Raw genomic sequence first — 27057 nt, forward strand, 5'->3', positions numbered from 1 at the left:
TTCAATTGTCTATGAATTTAATTGGCAGTGTAAGCAAGCTTTTTAACAGTTTTATACACATGAGCCACAGCATGAAATGATAGAATATATGTGGGGAAAGATCACCCGGATACACTATGGCCATAAAATAATACAGAATAGATCTTATTAAAAGTACGAGGAGCGTTCAAGTCAAACGTGCTTAATTTTAGACTCAGTGATGTCATCACCAGGTCTCTGTGCTTCTTTGTGCAATGCAGGCAGGTCATGGCTGGCAGGTGCTTTACATACCTTCCTAAAATTATCCCACAACTGTGCCTCAGTCCTCCTCTCAAGAGTCCTCAGCTCTGATGAAAGCAGCTGGCTGATTCTTGAGAGGAGTTATGCAAATATCAAAATACATTGATGGATGGATGTCAGTCTGAAGAAGTGGGCATTCCTAAACAGGCTGTGTTTGCATGCAGATCGCCCTAGGAAAGGCCCAAATATGATGCTGAGCCCCCTTGATTGAAATAACTGAATTCCACTGAATGAAAAGTAAATGGACAGGTAAGTGGTCTCCAAATTGTGGCCCAAGGTCCGAATGTGGTCCTTTGCTTGCTTTTATCCGGTCCTTGGGCCATAAACAGCATCAGTGGGCATAGTTCCTGCCACTGACATTGAGGCACTATTCCTCAGACTTACACCAATGATGTGGCATTATTCCTCCCACTGCCACCAATGATGGGGCATTGTTTCTCCACCTGACACCAATGACGGGGCACTATTCCTCCCACTGACATCAAAAATGGGACACTGTTAACTCCCACTGACACCAAGACATTTTCTACTCCAGCTGGCCACAGTCCAGCCTTCCTAAAGTTTGGAGGAAGTAAACAGGCCCTTCGTTTAGAAAGTTAGGAGACCCCTGGGCTAGATGATGCTGGACATCCTCCAGCCAGGAAATGAGGCAGAGCTCTATTTGACCTGCTTCAGCTTCTAAAATACATTGTGAGAAGCTCACAGTGTGCAGTTAAATCAGAGAAAGCAGTTTCAGTACAGGAACAACTGTGCAAGACTGTAGGGGAGGCTGGATGTCAGATTTAAAATGACCCACCACTGTAAAAAAAACCCTGAACTCAATAAATTTGGAGGGGTGTCCACATGTTTTTGGGCATAGACTGTATAATTTGATCTGCGAGTGGCACATTCTTTCACGACAGACTACACGTTTCTTTTTTGGGCTGTATTTTTTCCTTTAACTGGTCAGTCTCAAGTTGAATCTGTTGAACAGCCTGGATGACAAATCTGGTCTGGTTGTCCTGGTTCTCCCTCATCTTGATTGCTCTCTCAGCCTCCTGAATACAATTGTGGAGGGACTCCAGAATCCTCCGGTCTTTTTCCTCCATACGAGTGCTATCATTCTCAGTGTAATTCTCCATGAAGAGCCACTTTGTGGCTCCAAGACTTCCAAATTTCCGTTTAATCAATTCAAAGTTCGGATTTTCACATTGGGTGATGACAACTACTGGGGGAATTCCTGTTCAAATAAAGAGAAAGGATAGTTAATAACTGGAGATGGTGGCCATGTATACTTTGAGAAGGCCGTATACTGCAGTAGACATGAGCAGGGAAGGTGAGCAATGTACCTATTATTGTAGCGCTACCCCCCATAGGAGACGGTGGATTTGTTTCGGTCCCCCTAAGTTTTGCAGGCCAGGTAACACACATTTTCCCACATTTTCACACACAGAGTCAGTAAAACAGTTATTGAGCTTGTTTTTTGTGGGTTTTATTAAGGGGTTAATAACTTGTATGAGGTCTAGGGGTATATGGGATGTTCAAGGAACAGTTAAACTTAAAGACAAACGTCTTAGCAACCTGCACACTGTATGAAAATGTGGATAAGAAAAATAGCACTGTCTCTTTAAGGAACACTGATGTCCCCATGATGTACCTCCTCAGACCCCAGATGAATCCTCCTCTTCACCCAGCTGCACTGAGGGTATCCCTGGGCAAGGGATTCCAATATCTCCCAATTAAGTAGTCCTTAATGAGAACTAGTTGGGTCTTGCACCTGACTGCCCTCTCCCTTTATCTGGCCCATGGGGTGTAGAAGTACTCACGCTGCCCTGTCCTGTTAGCTTGGTGGGTTGTCAATGCTTTTAGGCCTTAGGCTGGACTGGCTCCTTCCTGGCTGACAGGTTGTCCTCCCTAGGAGACTGTAGGGCAGTGGAGATCCTTCTGTCTAGCAACCAGTCTATAAGTAGGCTCCCCTGCCTGGGCCCCCCTCCCAGGCTCCAAACTCCAGTATGTACACTTTACAGCTACAATATTCACATATGTGCACCCTAACTACAGCTGCCTGTAGCTAGCAGCAAGAAAATAGAAACACATGGAAACATATGTATATAGCACAATCAAATAAATATGGGCAGCACAGTGGCTAAATGGTTAGCACTTACACCTGGCAGCACTAGGGTCACTGCTTAGAATCCCAACCACAGCACCACCTGCTTGGAGTTTGTATGTTCTCCCTGTGCCTGCGTGGGTTTCACGTATGTTTGACATATGTTTCGCCTGGCGGCGTCTTCAGGAAGTGAAGACGCCGCCAGGCGAAACGTATGTGATTCATATCTGGGCTCCGGTGACGTCACATCCAGCCGGAACAGAAGCGAGGCTTGAAGCGCACATCGGCCATTTTAATTCAGTATACAGGCAATACATGTTGGTGCTGGCTTCATAGGCACTTTGATATGTGAGTGTACAGAGTTAATAATGCTGTTGTTGCCTCATTAAATACTACACTTAGAACGGTTTAATTTCTCCGATTCCTTTGAGTGGTATGGCATAATCAGCAAGGATTACCTGTCATAATCCCTTTATACGTCCTTTGGTAAATATATTGGCAATTTCACATCAGTCTTCCTGGCTATACAACTATGAAGTGTGGGTGATGGAGGCCATGTTTGGAGGAACCCTAAGAGAATATCTTGGCTTATAAAACACAATGCGATACATGACCACCGGAATGGGGTCATATAGGTCTGGTGAATGATCCATTTGTCCTTTCACCGAGGTGTGGATACATGGATCTTCACGTCACCATTATTGAGTTTCTAAAAGGACTGTTACACTTCATGTTTATTCAGCACCTGGTGGAAGCACAAGGACTTTTTATGGCAATAGGATCATATGGTTATATTTTTTGATGAATAGTTTACCAACGTGTTGTTCACCCACAGATAACCAATATCCAGCAATTATATTGGGTTCACTTGGGTGAACTCTTGTTTATTTTATACACAGCGCCTACCTGTAATTTAAGCAGCCATACTCTCTGGTGAGTGCAAGTGGTTTACACGGTGAAAAAGGATATCACTAGTTCATAATACACTTGGATGCACGGGATAAAGAATAGACATAAACATTTTTTTGGATGAAAATATTTTATGATGGTATTATTTCCATTTAAAGGGATAGTGACTACATTTTATATTGCACATGATGAATATTTATCTTTAGATGTATATTGGGTCCAGGGGCGTACTGACAACCTATGGGGCCCCCAGGCAATATGGATCATGGGGCCCCTGTGTCCTCGCCCACACTCAAAGCACACCCAAAAAAGCCTAAGAAAGGTACCAGGGGCATCTCATGGGGCCCCTTACTGACCACGGGCCCTCGGGCAGTGCCTGAGTTTCTGAATGGTCAGTCCGCCCCTGATTGGGTCCTTTACATGGACCTATGATTGTTCACGTATAATTTGATAGTTCACATATTATTTTGTGTTAGAATGCTGCACTGTGTTTATTTGTAAAGTGTTAAACTGCCTTCTGCCTGGTCTGAAGTCCTTAAAAAAGGGGGTGTATTGCATGTAACCAGCACTATTGCACACTTGGGGGTTGATTTATTAAAGGCAAATAGACTGTGCACTCGCTCCAAAGCTTATTAAATGAGGTAAAACTTCACTTTGCAAAGAATACCCAATCACATGCAAGGAAAATAAAAAAACAGCATTTTTGTTTGCAGATGATTGGATGATGGAAGTCAGCAAAGCTTCTGCTCATTTACTAAGCTCTGGAGTGATTGCTCTTGCAGAGTGCAACTGCACTTTGCAAAGTGCACAGTCTTTTTGCCATTAGTAAATCAACCCCTTAGTCTACTGGCACATAGGGTATGAAAAATCAGCATGTTAAGAGTCATTCTAGTGCAAGTTATGCATGTGATTGTCAGTGCAACAAAGCTACAGCCTGTCATAAACGTGTACCAGTTATAGGTGGAATTGCCTCCAGCCACGAGGGAGATGTCATTGGCACTCCCTACGCTGCATTCCATCTCCCATTGCAACCAGAGCAGAACTGCACCGCAGAGGTCCCCATCCTATATAGAGGTTCAAGAGTTAAAGTACACATTTGAAGCCCACGATATGTCCACGGCAGGGTTCCATGCTGCTACCAGGACTGGTAGTGGGAAACTCAGGACAGGTGGTTTTGGTCAGTGGTCGGCACGGCCCACCTAATTGCAAGCTACAGTGGAAAGATGTATATTTACAAAGGGGTGTGAGAGTAACTATGGAACAGTTGTTGTGCAAGTGTACATGGTGTATCGGTCATCTCTAAAGTCAGAGGCCCGCCTTAAGGTTGAGCATTTCCCCTATGGTGGCCTCAGCTTTGTCCCAGGGCATTGATGAAATGGCAATAAAGCAAAGATACCCCATGTGTAGGAGAGTGACCCTGTCTCAGGTGCCTAGTACAGCCCAGAATAACCCACACCAGAGGTAGTCCTCTTCTGTGACCCAGACTTGGCACCCCACAACTTAATTGGGAAACATGGAGGGAGGTCCACCACCACCTGCTTATATCCCCCCTGCAAGCCCTACATGCTGAATAATGTGTCAGTGTGATGCTTCCAAGTAGATATTACCTCTCACGGAGATCACAGTCATCTTTGCTCAGACAACATTCAGGGTCACCAACTACTTCTTAAACTGAGATCCTGCCTCAGAGGTGAGGTCAGGTAAATACTGATGCTTGTGTAGTTCTGGGCTGTGTGGACACATGTCTAAAGGAGTGCATTGGTGGCATTGGAACCTTAAAGTGTACCTAAAGTAAATGTTTTCTGAAAATAAAATAAAAAACATGTTATACTTACCTGCTCTGTGCAATAGTATGTGTCATGTGTCCCCATATCAAGCCGTTTGCTATAGGGATATACTGTGTCCACTCTCTCCTGAACTGTGTGTCTATTGAACAGTGTTCCATAGACTCACAGTGATACTTTTCCCCACCCCCCCTACTTCCTCCTCACTGCATTTGATTGACAGCAGCAGGAGCAGTTCGAGTCCCCATGTGAAGAGGAAAACAGGGGAGAATAGATGCAGCCGTGAACAGCACTGGATCTATTTTCCCCTCTCTTCCCCTTCACACAGGAAAGGGGGGGGACAGAAGAATAGAAAACGATTTTACCCTAATGCAAGGAATTAATTAAGGTAAAAAAATGTTTTTAGCTTTAGTATCGCTTTTAAGTAACAAGCTTTCTTGTTTGAAATTGATTTTGACACAACTGTACTAATGGTGACCCAATGGAGCAACACAATGATATGTGGGCGGCTTCCATGATCCAAGGAACTGTCACAGAAACTTTGGGATGTGAATGCAATGTTTGAGTCTAAAAATTTAAAAGCCACACTAAAGCTAAAAAGAAGAATTTTATTCCAATCAAACTGTGCAAAAGCCAACAAGTTTCGGGGATCATGCATTTGTTTCTTCATCAGGTCTTTTTTTTTTCTTTAATCAAGTTCTATGTATTGATTTCCATCAGGGGTTAGGGGAAGATGGTATGGACTCTAGATGGTGATATAAAAGTTCTGTGACTATACAGGGAACTCACCTTCAGCAGGCAGTTGGGGCACACGTTCAGCAGCTGTTCCCTGCAGGTTCACAGTACTTATATATCACCATCTAGAGACCATACCATCTTTCTCAAAGCCCTGATGAATGGGGGAGTTGTAAGGCCCCCAATATAAGCTGTTTTTTGCACTGAATGTGCTTTTTTAGTGTGGCGCTTCAATTTTTTAGGCTCAAACATTGATACATGTCACTGGCCACAGGTGAGCTAATGGGCTGAACAAAAAAAAACCTAATTGATGCCTCCATCCACACAAACAGGACATTGTATCCTGAACAGGGGACTCTCTGCTGTCAGAATACACTGATCAGCAGTTGCAACTGCTGATCATCAAACGTTTTCCAACAATCCCATACATGGGACCACCACACATCATCCCTGCAGGACCAGCCAAATTTATTCCATCTATGGCCAGCTTTAGACAAATCAACCTCTGCACAGCCCATCGCCTTGTGTCTTTCAAAAAAGTTAGAATGTACAGTCTGATCCCTGGGCAAGAGGAGATGACATCATCTGAGCGTAGGCAAACTTACTGGACTGGAGCTAAAGGATGGCTTTTTAATGATAAAAGGTGGAGCTTTTTGTGAAATGTATGCTGCTGCTGTATATTTACTTGTAAAGTTACATAAAGGTCCATTTAATGTGATTCCTTGGAAGTAATCCTGTTTCCTTTCCTGCACAATCCTACTAGCCAGTAAGGCCGTTCATCATGATCATGGGCCAATGGGAGGGGGGTAGGTAGTGAACAAGCTACCCTGAACCTGAAGGGGTATTAGGCTGGACTAAAAATTAGCAATTTCAGTAATTTATCCCCTATACAGCATATTGCAGCATAAACAATGATTATAAAAGCATAGATGTTAAAAGGATAAAGTATAAACCTGTGATGCTGAAGGCTTGGGTAATGAATTCCCGTATATCCTCACCCTGGTCCGGATCCCAGTCCTTAATGGCACTAAAACATAAATAAAAAAGACTTGTATGCATATTGCCTTTAAAGTGATATTAAAGTAGAACTATAGGCAAAACTTTTTTTTCATTTTGGATAGAGCTAGGGAGGGTTACAACCCCTGTCAGATTTTTCTTCGCCATCTATGTCTCATTTCGGAGATTTCCCTTCACTTCCTGTCCCATAGCCAAACAGGAAGTGAGAGGAAATCCCTACAAATTAAGAGAACTAGTGCCCCCAATGGAAAATTTCCTCTCTATTACTTATCTTGGGACAATCCAAAGTTTGGGATTTTGCTTTACTTTCACTTTCAATGATAATGGTAAACAAGACAAACAGAGAGGGTGAATCTCCTCAATGGGGGCACAGACAGCAATAAAAAATTGCAGCTGTTCTAATCCCTCTCCACTCTATCTAAAACTAAAAAAAACATTTTGCCTTTAGTTATACGTTAAAGTTCAGATTTTTTTTTTAAATTAACAAACATGTCATACTTACCTGCTCTGTGTAATGCTTTAGCACAGAGCAGACCCCCAATCCTCCTCTTCTTCTGGTCCAACACTGACACTCCTGGCTCCTCCCCCCTGCTGAGTGTCCCCAGAGTAAGCTGGGGGCACTCTTGTGTACTTGCTCCCGAGCCACCTCTATGTGTCTATGAGACCCACAGAGCGTGGCTCGGCTGGACCCCCCACTCCCTCCTAACAGGCTGTGATTGACAGCAGCATAAGCCAATGAGGAGAGAGAGACCCAGGACGCTCCTCTTGTGCACATTGCTGGGTTAGGATAGGGCTTAGGTGTGTGTTAGGGATGAGGAGAGAGTGGTACACTGGAGGTTTTTTTTACCTTCATGCATAGAATGCATGACGTTCAAAACATCTTCAGCCTTTACAACCACTTTAAATATATATATATATAAATATATATATATATATATATATATACACACACACACACACACATAATACAGTTAGGTTCATATATATTTGGACACAGGCACAATTTTAGTTTTTTTCAGATATTTACCAAAACATATTTAAGCTATAGATATATAATGGATATGGGCTGAAAGTGCACACTCTCAGGTTTAATTTGAGGGTATGTACATCCAAATTGGAGGAAGGATTTAGGAATTACAGTAGCCATCCCCCCTTTTTCAAGGGACCAGAAGTAATTGGACAATTGAATCAAAAGCTGTTTCATGGCCAGGTGTGTGTTACTTCTTCATTATTTCTTCATCAATTAAGCAGGTAAAAGGTCTGGAGTTGATTCTAAGTGTGGTATTTGCATTTGTAATCTACTGCTGTGAACCTACATCATGCGTTCAATGGAGCTGTCCATGCAAGTGAAACAGGAAATTGTAAGGCTTCAGAAAAAAATCCAGCAGAGAGATAGAGCAACATTAAGAGTTGCCAAATCAACAGTTTGGTACATTCTGAGGAAAGAAAAACGCACCGGTGAGCGCAGCAACATAAAAAGGCATGGACGTCCATGGAAGACAACAGTGGTGGATGATCACAGGATCCTTTCTATTGTAAAGAAAAACCCATTCACAACATTCAGACAAGAGAAGGACACTCTCCAGGAGGTGGGCGTATCATTGTCAAAGGCTACAAACAAGAGAAGAATTCACAAGAGCAAATACAGAGGGTTCACGACAAGGTGCATATCAATCATGAACCTGAAGAATAAAAAAGCCAGTTTAGACTTTGCCAAAAAACATCTAAAAGAGCCATACCAGTTCTGGAAAAGCATTCTTTGGATGGATGAAACTAAGATTAATCTGTACCAGAATGATGGGACTAAAAAAGTATGGAGAAGGCTTGGAACAGCTCATGATCCAAAGCACACAACGTCATCTGTAAAACATGGTGGAGGAAGTGTGAAGGCATGGGCATTCATGGCTTCCAGTGGCACTGGGTCATTGGTGTTTATTGATGATGTGACAGAAGACAGAAGCAGCTGGATGAATTCTGCAGTGTTTAGAGATATATATTGTCAGCCCAGATTCAGCCAAATGCAGCAAAGGTGATTGGACAGCGCTTCACAGTACAGATGGACAATGATCCAAAACACACTGCAAAAGCAACCTGGGAGTTTTTGAAGGAAAAGAAGTGGAATATTTTGCAATGGCTGAGTCAATCATCTGATCTCAACTCAATTGAGCATGCATTTCACTTGCTAAAGGCAAACCTAAAGAAAGAAAGGCCCACAAACAAAGAACAACTGAAAACAGTTGCAGTTAGAGCCTGGTAAAGCGTCAAAAAGGAGGAAACCTTTGGTAATGTCCATGGGTTCCAGATTTCAGGCAGTTATTGCCAATAAAAGATTCTCAACAAAATATTAACAATGAACATTTTATTTATGATTATATTTATTTGTCCAGTTACATTTGAGCCCCTGAAAATGGAGGGTGTGGCGGGAATGACTTTGGGTGGGGAGCACATGGAACACAGCTCACTTTAGAGAGCTGGGGAGACCCCTGTCTCAGCTCCCCATATCCCTCTTATGTGTAAGTCACCATGTGCCTGTTAGGTGTGCAGGGTGAAATGTCCTGATATTGTGTAGACATGTATAGGTGGGGGTGTTCATTGTTTAATGCCATGTGGTTGTATCCCATTGTTCTATTGTGTGTCTTGCTTGGGAGCAAACTATTATGGGATGTATGTGTTTGTGTATTGGCTTGGTGGGGGGGTGTTTCTGGCAGCCCTTCCCCCTGATGGGACTGCCTGCTGATGTGTTTTTTGTTACTGAGTGTGTATTGCCCTGCCCTGTGTATATACAGTGGGGCAAAAAAGTATTTAGTCAGCCACCAATTGTGCAAGTTCTCCCACTTAAAAAGATGAGAGAGGCCTGTAATTGGTATCATAGGTAGACCTCAACTATTAGAGACAAAATGAGAAAACAAATCCAGACAATCACATTGGCTGATTTGGAAAGAATTTATTTGCAAATTATGGTGGAAAATAAGTATTTGGTCAATATCAGAAGTTCATCTCAATACTTTGTTATATATCCTTTGTTGGCAATGACAGAGGTCAAACGTTTCCTGTAAGTCTTCACAAGGTTGGCACACACTGTTGCTGGTATGTTGACCCATTCCTCCATGCAGATCTCCTCTAGAGCAGTGATGTTTTGGGGCTGTCGCTGGGCAACACAGACTTTCAACTCCCTGGAGACTGGCTAGGCCACTCCAGGACCTTGAAATACTTCTTACGAAGCCACTCCTTCGTTGCCCAGGCGGTATGTTTGGGATCATTGTCATGTTGGAAGACCAAACCACGTTTCATCTTCAATGCCCTTGCTGATGGAAGGAGGTTTGCACTCAAAATCTCATGATACATGGCCCCATTCATTCTGTCCTGTACATGGATCAGTTGTCCTGGTCCCTTTGCGGAGAAACAGCCCCAAAGCATGATGTTGCCACCCCCATGCTTCACAGTAGGTATGGTGTTCTTTGGATGCAACTCAGCATTCTCTCTCCTCCAAACATGACAGGTTGTGTTTCTACCAAACAGTTCTATTTTTGTTTCATCTGACCATATGACATTCTCCCAATCCTCTTCTGGATCATCCAAATGCTCTCTAGAAAACTTCAGATGGGCCCGGACATGTACTGGCTTAAGCAGGGGGATACGTCTGGCACTGCAGGATCTGAGTCCCTGGCGGCGTAGTGTGTTACTGATGGTAGCCTTTGTTACGTTGGTCCCAGCTATCTGCAGGTCATTCACTAGGTCCCCCTGTGTGGTCCTGGGATTTTTGCTCACCGTTCTTGTGATCATTTTGACCCCACGGGGTGAGATCTTGCGTGGAGCCCCAGATCGAGGGAGATTATCAGTGGTTTTGTATGTCTTCCATTTTCTTATTATTGCTTCCACAGTTGATTTGTTCACACCAAGCTGCTTGCCTATTGCAGATTCAGTTTTCCCAGCCTGGTGCAGGTCTACAATTTTGTTTCTGGTGTCCTTCGACAGCTCTTTGGTCTTCACCATAGTGGAGTTTGGAGTGTGACTGTTTGAGGTTGGGGACAGGTGTCTTTTATACTGATAACAAGTTCAAACAGGTGCCATTGATACAGGTAATGAGTGCAGGACAGAGGAGCCTCTTAAAGAAGAAGGTACAGGTCTGTGAGAGCCAGAAATCTTGCTTGTTTGTAGGTGACCAAATACTTATTTTCCACCATAATTTGCAAATAAATTCTTTCCAAATCAGCCAATGTGATTGTCTGGATTATTTTTCTCATTTTGTCTCTCATAGTTGAGGTCTACCTATGATGCCAATTACAGGCCTCTCTCATCTTTTTAAGTGGGAGAACTTGCACAATTGGTGGCTGACTAAATACTTTTTTGCCCCACTGTATCTTGTCTATGTGTTAAAATAAAGGAGTCTATTTCCTGATTTATTTCAAGACTGGTCTTGTCTAGTCTTGTATGGCCAGCGGTGGTGTCCGTGGATCTGTGTTCGGACAGGGAAGCAGGAGTCTAATGGAAATACCCTAAAGCAGTGGGGGTCTGGTTCCGTTACAGAGGGACTGTGTATAAAAATGGTTGCCGTTCCTAAAATTTGTACTTGAAATTTATGTTCAACCCCTTGAATTAAAGCTGAAAGTCTACACTTCAAATTAATTTGGATTGTTTTGTTTTAATTTATTCTGGTGGCATACAGAGCCAAAAGTATGACAATTGTGCCTGTGTCCAAATATATATGGACCTAACTGTATATATATACTAGAAGTTGAGCGTTAAATAAAATTCTTTAAAAATATTAGGAGGCTACAACAGTGATGGCAAACACTCACATATGCCGACATTGAGAATTGTCCCACTCCACTTTTGGTCCTAAAGCTGAACTCTAGGGAAAATAAATTGCTCTCCTACAGTGGGGCTACCCTTGCACTGCAAAGGTTAAATGTCCATTTACATCTAGGGACCACAAAATAGCAGTTTTATTTACCAGATCCCTTGCTCTCCCAGGCTCCCTCCAGTCTGTGGCCATTTCTCTTGCAATGGTCGCAGGTCCTCTGCCATCTGCAAGTCCAGTGCAGAGTCCATAGCCCTGCATTGGATCTGAGGATGCTGAGGAACTCCACCACCAGAGATTGAAGTAGGGGGTGGAGTAAAGCAGCAGCTGCTGTGGAAGCAGAGAATTAAGTAAGATGTTTTCAACCCCCTAGACTTAAATAAGCAACTGTTGCAGTGCTGGGGCAGCCACACTGCAAGAGAGCCTTTTTCCTTTCCCCAGAGATAAACTTTAAATGAGACTTTCAGATCTTTCTTACAAAGGTTAGTTAGAATATGTGTTAGGAGGGGGGAGGAGAGAGCAATTTTAAGATTAGTAAGGTTTTAGCTGAAGTTCTATTTTAACTCTATGCTGCTAACATGTAAAGGCTTAGGTACCCTAGTTTGTCGAAATTTTTCAGGTGCACGCAGTTGTGAGCATTGATATGTTTCCAATGTATTTACTCAACACAATATTATCTTTTATATTATACCAAACAAATTGGGTATTATAGTGGGTTTGTGTGCACTACAATTAATTTTTGTGTATTTTTTCCTCAAAATTTGGGTTTGATAAATGGGTGTAATACAAACAATAATGCAACAGCCACTTTTTTGTTACCCCAAAACATTATATACTTTCTGTTTTCAGAAAGTATATAATGTTTTGGGGTAATTTCTAGGCAATTGTCTAGAAAGAATGCTGATTTTAAGTGAAAAATCGAAAAATTGCCCTGGACAAGAAGTCCAGATAATTTTTCATATCTGTTTCTGATAACATAATTTAATGAATATAAATTATAATCAGGCACAAAACTTATATAAACTAGTAGACCTCAAAACGAAGACAATTATTGACATAGCCTTCACAATTGATGGAGATGAAAGCTACACGTGTACCATCAGTTACTGGTTGGAAACCACATATCAGCATGCAAGTTGAATTTTGGGTGTATGATTAAACTTGTGTCTGTCTCTTCAAGTGGGTTTCTGGTACTGGAGGGACAAGTATAGAAAAAAAAATGTGGTACTGTGGTGGTTTATGTAAGGATATATTTTATTTATAAAGGGCGTGTCCCTTTCCCTTAGATGAAATATTACAGTGCCTCCAGCCGTTAAAATACGGCAAATATTTAGTGAACCAATAATTTGGACACCTTGATAATTTGATCACCACTTATTATTATACCTTGAATTCTTTTAGCCAATATGATTTCGTACCATACACACAAAATTTGCCTTATAATAGATAAATATAAAAATTTATTTATGTACAAAAATTATATATATATTAACACAAAACGCAAAAGACTGGTGATAAATGAATATTGGTACACACAATCAAGAATATATCCTACCAATGTAAGACACAATAATAAAGTCTCTAACTAATTACATCAATCACAATTTTTAAATGATCTGATTATTTATTAAATTTATTAATAATTAATAATTTCGAATATCTCAAAGGTTATATTCTCACAAGCCGTGGCCATAGGATTGCAAGAAGCAAGCCCTTGATATATGATACTCTGGTTATTAATATTCAATAAATTATGAAATATGAAAAAATTTATAATATGGCAATAAACAATTTTTAACAGTAAAACAGGATCTCTCTACATATATCTAACTACCCAATATTGTTGTGATACACTAAGGTAATTTTATGATTCCACACAACAGAGAAAATAGTTAATACAAAATCAAATAAACATCTCACCACACCCGGAATTCAGACTAGGCAACTCTCCCGTGGATTTAGCTGGCAGTGGAACGCCTTTAGACTGATATATAGGGCAAGTGATAGATATTCAGTAGGGGAGAAGGTAGGAAATTATAAGATTAGAGGTTTAGAAATTTAGTTAAAGTTTTAGGAAGTTTTAAAGGATGGAAGAGTAGTTATTCAGCAGAGATCTTCTTCAGATGTCAGGGTCTTCTTTTGATGAGGTCTCTTCTTGAGCTTTTTCTTGATGAGGTTCTTCCGTGAAGTTTTTTTCATGAGGTTTTTTTTTCATAAAGCACAAGGGCTTTTATATCCACTAGTCCATTGTTCTAAGATACCTTCCCACCAGGCTTCCTGATTGGCTAGTTGAGAAATGTGTGTACATAAGCTATTTCTCACCTGCCCGCCAGGTGGCGGTCATGTATCACAGAACAATGTGAGTATTTGAGATGACTCATACCTTGGGTGGAATCTTCAGGTAATTTCAGGAATTAAATATACGGCTTTTTCCAGATATTGCAGTGATCATACCTATACTATTCTAAATAGGGATCATGGAATATAGGTGTATATTCAGTTATTCCTTCTTGAAGTACCATCCTGTTTGTTTCCTGATACGACATGTAACTAATGCTAGTCTATAATACATCTTACTTCCCATCATCTCAATACTCAAGTTAGTGATATATAGTTCCCATTGCTGAATATTTAGTGGTGTTTAAAATCTATAACATCTTATTTATAATCTGTTTTTGTAGTATATTTTTGTAATTATATACAGTCAACTTTTAGACTTAAATGTCCTGAATTTCACCTCTTTGTTTCAGAATCAACATTTTCTCTGTGTAGGAAGAAAACTCTCTGTTTGCCTGGCCCTTGTATTGGACTCATGGTAAACAACTGTTAATGCTTTCACCCTTGGTGAACAATAGTATATTGTAATATTTTCAGAGGTTTGTTAGTTCATCACACTCTGCAGGTTTTGGTTAAGCTTTCAACCAGTTGAGTTCCCGTCTCATTATTGTTAAAATGTTTGAAAGTCGAAGTCCTATCTGGCTATTTGTTTGACTTTCTGTATGTGCATTCTTCTCAACCTCAATATACAAATAGTCCTTGTTGACAGTTCAAACAGTCTTATTGTCTTGGAAAAGTCTTGCTTCCCCCATTCTCTCCAGTTCTTTAACTAGAATCCTTGATGGTTCAACCAAGACAAAATTAACTCTTAGCATCCGGCTATACTGAGCTGTTTGCCATATAATATTATGTCTTGATAAAGTCATATTTTTGAGACATAATTCAAAAGGTCCACAACAAATCCCCCTTTTTTTTGGGGTACAGGCACGTGTAGAGGGGTGTCTGTATCGAAAAACATGAGTGGGACTTTTGGTTAGAGTGATCGTTCGTCTTCTCCGGTGAAGTGAATGAAATACAAAAAAAAATAATTTAATTTTTTTTTTTTTTTATAATAAAATGGCAGCGGTGATGCTGGTTGGTCCTCAACTTGACTCGGCGTCTTTAGATGGACACTTCTGATGACGATCCTGGTCTTGTGATGAGGCCGGCCTGGCCTGGCACATCCACCTTGGGGTCCATGGGTCCTCCGCACGACAGGTCTCTTAGACGGTCTCCTAGGCGGGTCTTTTCCTCTGGACTGGCCCTTGGTGGCCTGGGACATCAGGTTATCGTCTCCGGATCGATCTCTGGTATCTGGTCTTTCCCACAGGACATTATAGCTTCCTTCTAGGGTCTGGTCATTGACACCTCCGATCGCCGGTCTGATCACAGTCTGGGCTTTCCTTTCTAAATTATTAAAATGAACAGTTTAAGTATTGGATATACATAAAATTATATTACTGGATCCTGTAAGGCAAAAGATGAATTATATGTTCAAAGGAAATTTAAGAATGATCTCAATATCTCCAGATAGGAATTGGTGGGTTAGTCTTCCAACAACTGCAATTGAGACTTTGGATGGCAAGCACGTAATTGATTGATATGCACCCATCTATCACTGATTTCACCATACCGGGTAACCTGCAATTTATATGCGACCGGAGAGATTTTATCAATGATAGAGAACGGACCTTTCCAAGATGGAAGGAATTTCCGTTCCTTAATCTGGTCTCTTGCAAAGTTGTATAGATAGACCTTGTCACCAATCTCATATTCCTTCTTGGAGGTTTTGAGATCATAGTATGTCTTAGCACTAGTTGCAGCTCTTTCCAAATTTCGCTGGGCAAAGGCAAAAGCATATTGCAGATGTTTACGTAAATCCTCTATGTACTGGTGTGTGGTGGTAGCATTGATCAAATTTTGATCTGTAGTGCGATACAATAAGTGCTGGGGCAGTACCATCCGTCTACCTGTCATCAGTTCAAAAGATGACATTTTTGTAACTGTATTCGGAGTAGCCCTCAACGCCATCAGGACCAGCGGGAGTTTGACATCCCAATCTTTGCCTGTTTCCTTAACAAATTTCTTAAGGACATTAACGATGGTCTGATTGTATCGTTCTACACCACCACTAGAGGCTGGCCGATAAGCGATATGCAATTTCCTTTTCACCCCCAAAATTTTCCACAATTTGGCCATCACTTCGCTAGTGAAGTGCGATCCTCTATCAGACTCTATCCTCTGAGGTAAACCAAAACGTGAAAATACATGATTTATTAGCAATGCAGCACATGTCTCGGAGCTGTTATTTGGTGCTGGTATACATTCGACATACTTGGTGAATAAACATGTAACTGTTAACATATACCGATTTCCTCGTGAAGATTTTGTTACGGGCCCAATAAAATCCATTTGAAGGTCTGACCAAGGCATACATATCCCCCTCTTCTGGAGAGGTGCTCTGTGAGTTGGCTTGGTAGGTTGAAATTGGGGACATATTAGGCAACCTTGGCAGTACTCCTTCACATCACGTAACATATGAGGCCAGTAGGCATAATCCCGCAGGATCTCATACGTGATCTTCTCTCCACGATGACCGGAAGTGGGAGCATCATGGGCATGCTGTAGCATCAAACCTCTAAATTTAAGTGGGACGACCCATTGTTGTACGCCACCCTTTGAGGTTCGTATCAACAATCCCTGGTATAAAGAGAATTGGGATTTGGATTTCATTAAGATACGTAAATCCTCCTTCCCACTACATACTTCCTTATTTATGGGATTTTGGTTGGGATCTTCTATATGACTATAAAACAAGCCAATTATTGGGTCTTCTTTTTGGGCAGTAATTAAATCCTCACTAGGAGAATCGTGACTCCACTGTATTGCATTTGGATCACCAGCTGTTCTGGCCTGTTGCCTGGTGACAGCTTCAACCTGTACGGTACCTAAAAATTGATCAATGTCTAACAGTTCACCGGTGATTGCTCCTTCCTTGGCTAGAGAATCGGCCAGATCGTTCCCTTCTTTCTCGGCACCTAGAACATTGGAGTGGCCTTTGGTCTTCGTGAAGTGCAGGGTGATATCATTGGACCTTACCAGTTCATCGATGTGACAAAAGAGCTTACCATGTTTCACGGGTTTGTGATTACTCTTGTTCATGTTGTTTCGCTTCCACCTAGGGAAATACTCCACAAAACTATTCCTGACATAATTGGAATCGGTTATGATGGCACACTCTCTGATGTTGAACTCTATAGCCATCTCAACTGCTCTAAGAATTGCAGTAAGTTCAGCAACCTGACTGCTTTTTGGTCCAAGTTTGTATCCCACAGAAATTGGGGTGACACCTTGGGTCCAAACGATTCCAATACCTGCCACTAGTTGGAGCTGTTCCCCATCCTTGTGATGAAAAGCACAACCATCCACATATACACACGGCAGCTGTTTACAGTATTCTTCATCGTAAACCTTGTAGGGAGAGAACAGTTGTTCTTCCAGAAAGTCAGTGTCCGGGCCCTCCATAGCAGGCGTAGTTGCGGAACAATCATGGAGCTCGGCTAGGCCCTGGGCTACTGGACTTTCCTTGTTCTGTTTGTACCGAATTTCAAGAGGCCACCCTTGCAAAGACAAAGTCCAAGCAGTGATGCGGCTATTAGACACATTTCCTCCCTTGATACGTTCACTCTTTAAATACTGTAAAGGCTGGTGTGCCGTTTCAACAATGATTCTCTCTCCCTGAATGTAACTGCGGAAATTCTGTAATGCCCACACGGTGGACAATAGAGCTTTTTCACAGTCACTGAACTTTACTTCAACCGGGGACAAAGTTTTACTGGCATAGGCAATCACCTTACTGACATCATCACGTTTCTGGTAAAGAACAGAACTCATACTTACCTGCGTAAACCCTGTCTCTAGATAGAAATTTTTACCCCCTTCGGGATATCCGAGACACGGGGCTTGTGTGAGACGTTCCTTTAATTCCTTCATGGCGTCCTCCTGTTTCTTACCCCACGACCATTCGACATCCTTCTTCAGTAGGTGAAGCAACGGCTTGCTTATCTCGGCGTAGTTATCAATAAATTTACGCGAGTAGTTTACCATACCTAGGAATGATCTCAATTCTTTAAGGTTAGTAGGGACTTTACAGTTCAGAACCGCCTCAACTTTCTTCTTTTGTGGGTTCAAACCTTCAGCAGTAACTTCATGGCCTAGGAAGTTTACCTTCGTGCGACACCACTGGGCTTTTTGTAAGGACAGTTTTACTCCTGCTGCTTTTAATTGGCCCAGGACATGCCGAAGTTCTGTAATGTGTTTGGCCATATCCGTACTTTTGATCAGGATATCGTCCACATATGCCAACGTCCCCCTTTCGAAGGCGTCTGGCATGGCCTTGTGCATGAACACAGCAAATTCATGTCCGGAATTTATGAATCCGAAAGGCATTCTCACCCAACAATATTGTCGATTCCCAAAACTGAAGGCCAGTTTGTATTGGTCTTCCTCGCTCACCTTAATGGTCCAATACCCCTGTGCACAATCCAAGGCTGTAAAAACCTGGGATCCTTGGAGCTGGGCTAGACATTGGTCTATGTATGGGACAGGCCATCCTGACATGTACACACGTTTGTTTAGCTGACGGAGGTCAGCGCACAGACGCCATTGTCCATTGGGTTTTAAGATACCCAGGATCGGGTGGTTGTAGGAGCTGTGGATGGGCCGAATTATACCCCTTTCATGTAACTTCCTGATAATCTCAGCTAGAGATTCATAGGAAGCTAATGGTAACCTATACTGTCTTACGAATACTGGTGGGGCATCTGGATCTGTTTGGATCCTAGCGATGTGTAGGTCAGTAGTCCCACAATCGTAAGAATCCTTGGCAAAGATCTCTTGGAATTCAAGGAGAAGCTCTCGGAGCAATTGTCGGTCGAGATCACTGGCACATGCATCGGCGAGGGCCACCATCTCTTCCACCAACTCCTTGAATCCAGGAAAGCTTTCCGGCTGACCTATCTCATATGCCTCTTCAAGTTTCGTGGTGAGGTCATTGGGTATGTGATGTGTGTGTGTGTTCTCCTGCCATCCAGGTTCTTTGGGGTACTCTTGTTCTTTGATTGGGTGATCAAAGACAATTGATGTCTCTTCGATTCGACAGGTGCCATCTTTAGAATCGAATGGATAAATGGACTCTATGGTGAAAATACCCTCTGGTAATGAATGGAATGTTTGTTCAATTAATTGTTCCTCCGACAAATATTCATCGGGGAGGAGTCCAATCACCTGGTTAGTGACCCCAAAGGTGTAATATTCAGTCTCTACCGCTAGACCAATAAGGGTCTCTTTGGGTAAGACGATGTCCTGATTGGACAGATTATGTATGTAAATGTACATCGGGGATTGATGTGTGTTGACTAGGGGCGTGTGTGTAATGTTCAGTCCCTCCCCCTGCATTTTATGGGAGAGGCATACTAATGCATCTGACCCCTTCAGTCTATGTCCCTTTTTAACTTGGATGGGGAGTATGAAATTATTTATGCCCTTAGGAATTGTAATCTTTTGGGCTACCTGGACTTCAACAGCATAAGGCATCTGTTGCTGGGATTTTAAAGCTAAGTCCAGATTTTGGTATTTTTCGGGGTCCCCCTTTAGTCGACTCCATAAACAGTCATTAATTAGGTCGACTTGCATTGCAAAGCGATGTAATACATCGTTGCCAAAATAAATTTTAGTTTGGGGATTATCCAAGACTAGGAACACATGGGTGGCTGTTTTGTTTCCTACAGTGACGTTTAAGAGACACCTAGCCATTGAATTGTGATCATCAGAGTCATCAAGGGAGTCTGAAATCCAATGACGCTGAGGTGTGGAGAAACGGATCATTTCCATTTCGGTCAGGTGTTTTATCAACCCATGGCTTACAAAGCTGTGTTCCTGTCTCAAATCTAGTTTGGCATATTTTGACCTATTAAGACCATTTATCCGGATGGGGATGAACAAGTCGCTGTTAACCCTTTCAATACCTGTCAAGAATTGGGTGTGATCTCCCCCTTTTCTTGGTTTATCCTCCTGATGAAAAGATATCGTAAGGATGTCATCTTGGAGGGAAATATCTTTTATTTTATCTTGGGGAATTCTAAAAATGTGTTCCTCATCTCTTCTGATAGGGTTATGGTCATCAGGTTTGATAACCGTTACATCAGGAAGTTGGCTGTTCCTGAAATGGATTTCTAATGATCCAGGCCTTTCTTCCACCAGGTGGCAGTGTTGTCGGGAATGGGGAGTTTTAAGTTTCCCATATTTAATCGGGGTATTTACCTGTGACCACAGTACTTGGTTCACACAGTCAACTATCGTGTTCAGCCTTTTTAGGAAGTCCATCCCAATTATCATGTGGTGCTGGGATATGCTAGCAATGATGATGGGGTGTTTCAGTTCCTTATTACCCAGTTTCAATTTAAGCCAGGCGGTACCCATGACTTGTAAAGGGTCTCCACCTACACCAATCAATGAGCTGTCAAAGCTTTTAAGTTTCGGCTTGGTGGGCATGACATTAGCCACTTTGTCAAAATGTTCCTGTGACATGATGGTTGCTTGGGATCCAGTGTCTATTAAGCCGACAATCGAAAGATCACTGGCATCCTGCACCTGCACCGTGGCATAATATCTCCCATCAGATTCAGTCAGCTCACACATGAAATTAGTGTGGTTGAAGATCTGTGGGCCCTTCAATAACATATGACTGGCTCTTATCTCACCGCATGTGGTGGACACATTACCCTTATCCTCCCTGGTGGGATTCTTGGACTGTCTCAAGACAGAAGCACAACTAGAAGTTGGTGCTCCGTCTGGCTTGTCAATCCCGACGACTTCCGATACCGCGACTATATTAGGGGCAATAGATGGACACTGAAAAACAGGAGAATCATTAATAACCAACAACTGGTCCCCCTTTGCCTGAGAACTAGCTTCTCCATTAGTAGGCGTGTCAGGGACGGGGCACACATCTCCTGTCATTTGACTCAGTGTCCTCCCCTGTTGGTTTAAGGCTTGGTTGCCTGTTAATTCTGTGACCCTTGGTTGGTCACAGGAGCTGCTCCTAAAAAAGGATTGGATGGAAATTGAGTGACAAGCCTGTCCATTTGTTCAGCCATTTTGCTGACCTGTGCCTCTATTTGTCCAATACGCTCAGAGGAGTCATTCTGTTGATTCTCCCTCTTCCTATACTTACGCTTGTATTTTGGACGGGACTGGTAATGAGACTCAGAGTCAGAACTACTGCTCTGGTCCCGACGCCATTGTTCTCTCTGAGGTTTTGGGGTCTCCCTGTTATTAAAGGGAGCCTGGGGTACTGTATCCCCCCTTTGAGCTTGAGGGTGTTCTTGGCGTGGAGGAAATCTTTGGAAGTTGGAGTTCTTATTAAAATTGGGGTTCTTATTATAATTATGGTTCCTGTTGAAATTGGGGTTCCCATAAAAATTCCCATGTTGGTTTTGGCGAGGATAATAGAACCTCCGAGGATACCATTGACTCCTTTGATTCTCATCACTATACTGGCCCTTACCATACTTTTTATTCTTCTCACTTCCACTACCGTAGTTCCCTGGCTTTTGTCTATCCTTTCTCACCCACTGGTTTTGGGGTGCAAAGTTATGGACCTCCTTCACTTGCTGGGTTTGAGGTACAAATCTAGGGGAACCATTGGTTTTACCCCCACGGACTACTTCCGCATATGATTTCTTCTCTGCCTGCAAATTTGGATTTGGAGGGGAAACGGTAGTGGCTGCTACTATCTTGGGGCTATTTTTGGGTTCTCTTTTTATCCCGCCCTCACTGGACTGTTGGATCGAGAATAAATAGTCACTCTCTCTCACCAACCAATCAAGAGAGCATCCCTTTCTGTAATCCTTTGCAAGTCCCAATTTTATGTAAGCAGGTAATGCTTCATAGAATAGGGTCTTGAATTCTGGCTGGTTAGGATTGGGATCCTTTTCAGCCAGGAAATAGGCATTTCTGAGGACAGCCAGAAATTCTGCAGGGCTTTGGTGAGGACCACACTTTAAATTGTAGGCCGCAGCCTTGGCAGAGGTTACAGTTTTATAAGGCCCAAATTCCATGTGGCACTTATGTTTAACCTCTCTCCAGGACTGATTGGAATAGGCCCTCAAGGTCTCAAAGAATTGCCGGTATTTCTCTTCAAACACCCATGGCAGCAATTCTATTTTGGTGTGGTCATCTCTAATGCCCAGAATCTCTAACGTCTGTTCATATGTTTTCATGTGTTCGGTGATCTCAAGGGACCCTTTCTTAGAAAACATAGGAACAGTGTCCTTCAGGAACTTAATGACCTTTGGGGTGTCATATCTCCTGAATGACCCCTGGGATTTCCCTTTCTGCCTATATGAAACCTCATACTTTTCTTCTGAGCGCTCTGGAGTATATCTTGAAAGCCTAGAAGGTGACCTATATTCTGACCCTGCCTCACTATCAAATACTTCGCTGTGATGCGGGTATCTCCGCTCCTCAGCCTCCTGCTTGCCTGGGTTGGTCCGGTTTTGGACCCCAGAATTTATTTGGCCCGTCAACCTCATGATCTGCTCCTCCAGAGTTTTCTGCTCAGATTTTATCAATGTAAGTTCTGACTGGTCATGCTTATCCCCTGGGTGAACTTTAATTTTGACAGGAGATAACCTCTCTGATCTGAAGTACTCCACCTCATCTTTTAAGTCCTGATACTTCTCTTGAAGTTGTTTTAATTCCTGAAAGTTTCTTTCATACAGGTCCTGAGCACTTCGAAAGTCTCCGACCAATCTATCATAATGTTTCTCGGATTCGTCTAAACGAATACCGGCATGACCAAGCTTCCCTTTCAAAGACTCAATGTCCTGATTTTTGCTTTCTAACAAGAGGCGGGCCTCTGACAACTCTTCCCTTAGAGTCATGGTCCGCTGGGCAGCTCCAGCGGTCATGAACCATAACATGGGCCAAGCTTCTAGGAGAAGTCTGTCACGGCTTCTATCACTTTCTGCTCCAGCAAATGCTATTAAAAACCCAACAACCTGGCCCTTTTGGTTGAACAGGTCCTCAAAGGTACTCATAGCCTGCTTTTTCTCTTCATCCACAAATTCATTATTGCTATCCCCCAAACTTAATCTCTTGCGGAGATAATCTATTACTTCACATTCAACATACTTCTGCCAAGCACCGGCAGCTTTCCGAGCTGGCTTCATAGCTTCCTGCTCAATGCCTTGAGCCGCCATATTTTCCTCGTTATGCTTGGAAGAGGTGGATCCGTGATTACTGGATGCCATTTTGATACAAAATATATGTTTGATAAAGTGTACAAATATACAATCACCAGTGCGTTTTGTATTATGGTACGATTTCTATGGATCTCAGCAGTGCCTCCAAATTTATCCTGTGGTGGTTTATGTAAGGATATATTTTATTTATAAAGGGCGTGTCCCTTTCCCTTAGATTAAATATTACAGTGCCTCCAGCCGTTAAAATACGGCAAATATTTAGTGAACCAATAATTTGGACACCTTGATAATTTGATCACCACTTATTATACCTTGAATTCTTTTAGCCAATATGATTTCGTACCATACACACAAAATTTGCCTTATAATAGATAAATATAAAAATTTATTTATGTACAAAAATTATATATATATTAACACAAAACGCAAAAGACTGGTGATAAATGAATATTGGTACACACAATCAAGAATATATCCTACCAATGTAAGACACAATAATAAAGTCTCTAACTAATTACATCAATCACAATTTTTAAATGATCTGATTATTTATTAAATTTATTAATAATTAATAATTTCGAATATCTCAAAGGTTATATTCTCACAAGCCGTGGCCATAGGATTGCAAGAAGCAAGCCCTTGATATATGATACTCTGGTTATTAATATTCAATAAATTATGAAATATGAAAAAATTTATAATATGGCAATAAACAATTTTTAACAGTAAAACAGGATCTCTCTACATATATCTAACTACCCAATATTGTTGTGATACACTAAGGTAATTTTATGATTCCACACAACAGAGAAAATAGTTAATACAAAATCAAATAAACATCTCACCACACCCGGAATTCAGACTAGGCAACTCTCCCGTGGATTTAGCTGGCAGTGGAACGCCTTTAGACTGATATATAGGGCAAGTGATAGATATTCAGTAGGGGAGAAGGTAGGAAGTTATAAGATTAGAGGTTTAGAAATTTAGTTAAAGTTTTAGGAAGTTTTAAAGGATGGAAGAGTAGTTATTCAGCAGAGATCTTCTTCAGATGTCAGGGTCTTCTTTTGATGAGGTCTCTTCTTGAGCTTTTTCTTGATGAGGTTCTTCCGTGAAGTTTTTTTCATGAGGTTTTTTTTTCATAAAGCACAAGGGCTTTTATATCCACTAGTCCATTGTTCTAAGATACCTTCCCACCAGGCTTCCTGATTGGCTAGTTGAGAAATGTGTGTACATAAGCTATTTCTCACCTGCCCGCCAGGTGGCGGTCATGTATCACAGAACAATGTGAGTATTTGAGATGACTCATACCTTGGGTGGAATCTTCAGGTAATTTCAGGAATTAAATATACGGCTTTTTCCAGATATTGCAGTGATCATACCTATACTATTCTAAATAGGGATCATGGAATATAGGTGTATATTCAGTTATTCCTTCTTGAAGTACCATCCTGTTTGTTTCCTGATACGACATGTAACTAATGCTAGTCTATAATACATCTTACTTCCCATCATCTCAATACTCAAGTTAGTGATATATAGTTCCCATTGCTGAATATTTAGTGGTGTTTAAAATCTATAACATCTTATTTATAATCTGTTTTTGTAGTATATTTTTGTAATTATATACAGTCAACTTTTAGACTTAAATGTCCTGAATTTCACCTCTTTGTTTCAGAATCAACATTTTCTCTGTGTAGGAAGAAAACTCTCTGTTTGCCTGGCCCTTGTATTGGACTCATGGTAAACAACTGTTAATGCTTTCACCCTTGGTGAACAATAGTATATTGTAATATTTTCAGAGGTTTGTTAGTTCATCACACTCTGCAGGTTTTGGTTAAGCTTTCAACCAGTTGAGTTCCCGTCTCATTATTGTTAAAATGTTTGAAAGTCGAAGTCCTATCTGGCTATTTGTTTGACTTTCTGTATGTGCATTCTTCTCAACCTCAATATACAAATAGTCCTTGTTGACAGTTCAAACAGTCTTATTGTCTTGGAAAAGTCTTGCTTCCCCCATTCTCTCCAGTTCTTTAACTAGAATCCTTGATGGTTCAACCAAGACAAAATTAACTCTTAGCATCCGGCTATACTGAGCTGTTTGCCATATAATATTATGTCTTGATAAAGTCATATTTTTGAGACATAATTCAAAAGGTCCACAACAGTACCCATAAACTAGCACAGGCAGGATAAAGTCTTTAGGACGATTTTGATACTTAAGAGGAAACTGTTTCAAGGTCTCCTTGAGATTATCCTTCTTCCATGTCACTTCTCCGATGTCCCTCAGAGACCCTGTAAACACAACAGAGATATAATCAGTTATTTTTACCATATAAACATTTTAGCAATTAAACATTTAGCTCCCCCCCTACCCACTCCCCAAAGGTGCCAATCCTTAATGAAGCCTTAAAGTGAAACTTCCCCTTTTGAGTGGAGCTCTGCTTTAACATCCTTCAATTGAGAAACCAAAGGAGCCAAGTGGAAAAATGTCACCTGAACACCCACATGGAAGAAAAATATATTGTAATATATATTAAAAATATTCTTCCCAAATATATATATTTGAAATGCTACAATTTTGGCCATATTCAATATATTTAAAAATAAATAAATAAATAAATAAATATATATATATATATATATATATATATCTCCCCTCCCTCCAAGATTGTAAGCTCCAAGGATCAGGCCCATCCTACCCCTCTTGTATTGAACTGTATTGTTGCTGTATTGTCTCCCTTTATATTGTAAAGCGCTGAGCAAACTATTGGCGCTATAGAAATCCTGTATAATAATAAATTATATATATATATATACTGCATGTTGAAATGCGTTTTTATTACAAAATATATGAAAAATATTTTTAACAATTAATTTCAAATATACCGTATGTCTTTAAAATTACAAATCTACATTTTTGGAATGCATTTACAAATATATGTTAAAATATATAAATAAATAAAATTAAAGTGCATTCAAAAAATATTATAAATTTCATATTCTTTTGTGACAAATCTATATAATACACACTAATACCTCCCTCTAATGGGAGAAAAAAATAGTGCAACCAAATGTATTTATGCTTTAGTGGTTCAACACACACTGTGAAGAAACCTATTATACCGTGCATATAATTAAAAATTCCAATATACAAAAAAATTTGAATAAATTAGTGAATAAAAAATGATATAGTATATCAATTATCCACATAAAATAGTGCCTAATTCACACACATTTTATATACATCATAAGTGAAAAAAGAAAAATGTCCATGCATGTGACTCTGTGCTTTTTTGAAAAACACACGTGATCTCCAATTCTAGGTGCAAATTAAATCCTCCAAATGGCAGCAATGCCTGCTCACCTCCCCTCCTTGACCCACACAGGGCCCCAAAGCAGTTTCCACCTCAGTGGTATATCTCGTCTGGCAGACTCCTTATTCCTTCTCCTCTCTTAATTCTCCACTCCAGACTCATAGAAAAACATAGAACTTTCCATAGTGTAGTATATTTATTTAGAAAGGGTAAAACACCATAAATTGTTACACTCACATTATCCTCTTGGTTAACAGGCTTTTTTACCACAACCTATGGGTAAATCTGCATGCACTGGGGAATCCAATATGGCCGCGGCGTCTGGAAATGCGTCACCGGAAATGACGAACCGACGCATTGCGTCACGTGCGTCCTGACTTCATCAGGGTGCATATAAATAAATATACTACACTATGGAAAGTTCTATGTTTTTCTATGAGTCTGGAGTGGAGAATTAAGAGAGGAGAAGGAATAAGGAGTCTGCCAGAGGAGATATACCACTGAGGTGGAAACTGCTTTGGGGCCCTGTGTGGGTCAAGGAGGGGAGGTG

At 41.2% G+C, this 27057-nt stretch overlaps 1 protein-coding gene across 1 annotated transcript in view; it reads right to left on the bottom strand.

The window, feature by feature from the left end:
• Positions 1 to 27057, bottom strand: part of LOC149472070 (uncharacterized) — a 32692-nt gene continuing 5635 nt past the window's right edge. The window contains exons 2-4 of the mRNA XM_089693446.1: positions 25362 to 25485; positions 6750 to 6823; positions 1 to 1498 (exon numbers count right to left, since the gene is read on the bottom strand). Of these exons, the coding sequence (XP_089549572.1) occupies positions 1173 to 1498; positions 6750 to 6823; positions 25362 to 25485 (524 nt within the window). The 3' untranslated portion in view covers positions 1 to 1172. The remainder of the gene's footprint in view (positions 1499 to 6749; positions 6824 to 25361; positions 25486 to 27057) is intronic.

This window comes from Staurois parvus, unplaced genomic scaffold (assembly GCF_062004578.1).
Source record: "Staurois parvus isolate SC_StPar_1 unplaced genomic scaffold, SC_StPar_1.0 ptg000024l, whole genome shotgun sequence".
Classification (NCBI taxonomy): domain Eukaryota; kingdom Metazoa; phylum Chordata; class Amphibia; order Anura; family Ranidae; genus Staurois; species Staurois parvus.